The sequence below is a fragment of the Trypanosoma cruzi genome, genomic scaffold, assembly GCF_000209065.1.
Source record: "Trypanosoma cruzi strain CL Brener 1047053516579 genomic scaffold, whole genome shotgun sequence".
Lineage (NCBI taxonomy): Eukaryota > Euglenozoa > Kinetoplastea > Trypanosomatida > Trypanosomatidae > Trypanosoma > Trypanosoma cruzi.
The window spans coordinates 358,356-362,459 of record NW_001849570.1 but is presented as its reverse complement, the minus strand read 5'-3'; the positions used below and the strand labels follow the sequence as shown (position 1 = coordinate 362,459).

General features: G+C 52.1%; 2 protein-coding genes across 2 annotated transcripts, besides 2 other annotated features; both read left to right on the top strand.

Moving 5' to 3' along the window:
- Positions 1–4,104: a sequence feature (areas not merged during assembly with more than two copies in the genome that could not be assigned to a particular haplotype).
- On the top strand, positions 135–1,601 carry Tc00.1047053510019.30 (mucin-associated surface protein (MASP), putative; the record flags this gene model as incomplete). The annotated part of the gene is made up of 1 exon (XM_798148.1): positions 135–1,601. The coding sequence occupies one exon, from the start codon at positions 135–137 to the stop codon at positions 1,599–1,601; it is 1,467 nt and encodes a 488-aa protein (XP_803241.1).
- Tc00.1047053510019.10 (mucin TcMUCII, putative) lies at positions 3,359–4,087 on the top strand (the record flags this gene model as incomplete). Its single annotated transcript, XM_798147.1, has 1 exon — positions 3,359–4,087. The coding sequence occupies one exon, from the start codon at positions 3,359–3,361 to the stop codon at positions 4,085–4,087; it is 729 nt and encodes a 242-aa protein (XP_803240.1).
- Positions 3,866–3,975: a microsatellite.

The window sequence follows — 4,104 nt, the reverse complement described above, 5'->3', positions numbered from 1 at the left end:
TGTGTTTGTTGCTGCTGGTGGCCCGCTATTTGTTACTGCACGTGGCTCTGTGACTTCTCTCTTCCCTTTTGTTTTCGCTCTGCGTTGACGGGGAGTTAGTTTGTGCTGAAGGCTACACGCAAGTGACAGGAGTGATGGCGATGATGATGACTGGCCGTGTGCTGCTGGTGTGTGCCCTCTGCGTGCTGTGGTGCGGTGCCGGCGGTGGCGGACGCGCTGAGGGTTTGGCAGCTGTTGGTGACAACAGTGCTGGAAGTGAAGGTGGCTCACGTGGAGGTCCTGAAGTAAATTCCTCTTTGGAGCCTCTTTCTGTTGTTGGAGGTCCCAAAGGAAATATGATGTCTTCGTTGGAAACTCCTCTCTCTGTTGGTGGTATTCCTCCAAATTCTCTTTCTGAAGAGGGTGATGGTTTACAGTCCCTTGGCGAAACGCTCAATTCTGAGGACGAGGTACCTTCAGATGTAAGTGGTCCGTCAGTACAAACAAAAACGCCTGGACAGTCCGATTCGCCCATCGTGAAGGCACCGGAGAAGTCAGATCCCAAAATAAAAACGCACATCTCTGATAAACAAGGAGAAGCAGGAAGTACAGAGGCTAATAAGGATGCAACAGAAAGCGAGAAAAGGCAGAGTGAGGTGGTGAAGAGAGACATTTCCAGCGCTCTCCAATCACCGCCAACACCGCCAGTACCGGCGTACCCAGCAGAAGAAACCCCACTAGCACCAGCAGACTTACGGAATTCAGTAGAAGAGAATCGAAACACACCGCCGTCACAAACCAAAACGGATCTCGAGGCACCAGAACCGTCTCTAGAGGGTGCTGAGGCAGAGACGCACGGTGAAGGAAAAACCACATCCGATTCGATGAAGGATGCAGCTAAGGGCCGTTCAGGAGATTTAACACCATCGTCCATCTCTGCAAGTGACAGCGTTGACGCCCAGAGGAAGGCGGAGGAGGAGGATGACAATGAGATGGAAGCCCTCAATCCCAATGAAGCCTCTATTTTACCTTTGGTGAACAAAAATGGTCAAGGAAACGTGATTTCATCTTTTTCCGCTGAACAGCAGGAGCAAAAAGGACAGCCGTTGGGGAAAAGCGGTGCGGGCGGTGTACCCGCATCAGCACTGTCCACTGTAACGAGTTCCCCAGCAGGCAAGGAGTCCGTAAAGCAGTTGGCGTCAGGAACATCTCCTGATGGGCATCAAAACGTGGATGGCGGTTCTACTGCTGATGGCTACCAAAAGGTGAGCACAGGATATGGAGATAAAACGCAGGAGGATGGACCACACAAAACTCCTACGGGAAACCTTGCCACAGCAGATGCAAATGGCCCTACAACTATGGGCGTGGGGCAAGATGGAACCGCAGTGAATACTGAGGTGGGTGCGAGCTCTGCTGAGGATGAGGAGACGGTGGAAGGACAGAATGTGCAGGAGGAAGAGGTCCAGCCACAGAACAGGGATGTGAATGGTGCGGCACTCAACAGCAGCCTCGGAAAATTGTCGCAAGAAAATAACAGCGATGGCGGCATCATGCGTGGGAGCGGACTGCTGCTGCTGCCGCTCCTTCTGTTGGGACTGTGGGGGTTTGCGGCTCTGTGAGGAGTGACTGGCTGCCGCGTGGGACAATTGCGCCCTCCCTTGCACAGAATTACTTCCCCGATAAGAACAAATTTCTCTCCTAAAAATGTTTTTTTGTTTCAAATTTTTTTTTTTAAATTTGTGCGTTTTAAATCTCTAATCTTTTGCTCTACCATCCCTTCTCTTTTTTGCTTTCAGGGGCAATCACTGTGGACGTTCTTTTCTTTTCTACTCTTCCCTCTTTTAATTGCTTCTTCTGCACTCTTCCTGTGAGGGGTGCCGTGTGTTTCCCGCCCAACTGCTCCACCCGCACACCCACCGACACGCTCATGACGACGGCCCTGTGCGCCTCGCCTGCTGCACGCATGAGGAGGGGCCGCGACGAACGGCGCGCTGAGGGAGCCGTGACGTGTGGGCGTGCGACGAGGGCCTGTGGGGCGGAGCACACATTTCTTTCCCTCTTGTTTTGTTTTCTTGCGGTCAGGGCGGGCAGACACCCGCAGCACCACACACACACAGCCACACCCTGCCGCACTGTTTTTTGTTTTTGCTTTGCGTGTGCATTTCTTGCGCCGGCAGTCCCTTCGGTGTCGGCCTCGTCAGCATTTCTCTCCCCTCCTGATGATTTTCTTTTGCTGCGCTCACTCTCCCGATGGAGAGACGCGACTCCCGTCATGTCTGCGTGTTTCTCTCAGTCCCCATGCACACACGAGTGACTGTGCTCTGCGGGCCGCACTCACACGCCGATGAAAGGGCTGAGGGGAGCACCAACACGCAGATGACCCCATGAAATATAAACGATGTGCGGTCACACAGAGGGTCAGACGGTTGAAAGACATTTAAATATCTTTTTAATTTTCTTTTGCAGGAAAAATATATGCAGACAATTTCTGGAGCAGCATGGTAGTTAGGTGCTTTTTAAATTTGTGTGGAACAGTAATGGACGATTTCTTTCTTTTTTATTACAATTATTTTGTGTGATGGGGTTTGTGTAAGATGAAGGGGAATGTTTGTTTTATTTTAAATAAATCTTGTGTGGATTGCCGCTGCTTGGACTGCAGTGCAGTCATGAGTTTGGGCGGTCTTTTTCTTGTTGTTTCCGTTGTGCGTCTCCGCTGTACATTTTTGTGTCTCTCCACATACTCTGCTATCTTTTCTACTTTATTCTTTGTGTTTCTGCAGGCACACACAACCACACACAAGATGCACATTGTTGTGCGTTTCCCTATATACTCTCATCTCTTTTTTCCTACTTTATGCTTTGTGTTTCTGCAGGCACACACAACCACACACACAAGATGCACATTGTGGTGAATTTGATGCTTCTTTTGCAGTGCATGCTGGCAGTTGCGTGTGGCGGCTGTTGTCTTCTTCCGTGGCCATGAGGAGAAGGGAGAAGGAGTGCGCACCCCGAGTTTCCTTTCCTGCGGGTGTGGAGCACCGCGTGTGGCTGGTGTGGTGGGTGCTCGCTCCGTGTGCGTTGTGTAGTGGCCGCGGGTTTTGGCCATTTCCCGTTGGCTGTGGGAATAAGCTGGTTGGAGATGGTGGTGGATATCTTCTCCTGCATGGTGGGTGGCTGCTGGCGTTGTGTGCCTTCCTTGCGTGGATGCCGTCTCGTGGTGTGTGAACTGTGCGGCTGGGCCTGCTGCCCTCTCCTCATGTTGTCTGCTCTCTCTCGCTGTATCCGCTGTGCCCCGTCCCTCTCCCTCTTGTTCCATTCTTTTTCTTCTGTATCACCGATCAGCTGATTGGCTCCAGCGACTCCACTACGAGTGACGATGAATGCGATGACGACGGTGGTGACGGTGCGGCGCCGTGTGGTGTGCGCCGTGTTGGTCATTGCGCTCTTGTGCTGCTGCTCGTTCGTGTGCGTGACAGCGACAGGAGAGGATAATGATGATAACAGCAGTCCTCCCAGCCCTAAGGCAAGGACACCAGATCATACAAAAAATGCCCTTGGTGCATTACAGCCAGATGCTGAGGAAGCCGGTGGGTCACAGAGAGACAGTGGGAGAAACAGAGAGGAAGGTTTAAGAAAACAAGGGCCTTCTTTGCCAGCGGAAGCAGGCACGGCCATCACTGGACAGACACGAGTTTCGCCAGAGAAAATGAGTTCGGCTAACGATAATCCAGAGCCACGAGGTTTGGCAACTCAGTCTCCACATACACAAGATGCGACTGGTGTGTCAGATGCACAAAATAAAAAAGCGCAAGAAAATACACAAGGTGATGAGAACCATAAGGCACAGGTATCAAATCAGAAGATCAAAATTTCAAATGTAAATACAACGACTACAGAGGCGCCAACCACGACGACCACTACAACAACGACGACGACCGCTGCACCAGAGGCACCAAGTACTACGACGACAGAGACGCCAACCACGACGACCACCCGCGCACCGTCACGTCTTCGCGAAATCGACGGCAGCCTCAGCAGCTCTGCGTGGGTGTGTGCCCCGCTGCTGCTCGCCGTATCCGCGCTGGCGTACACCACTCTGGGCTGAAGAAGTGTATGCGGGCT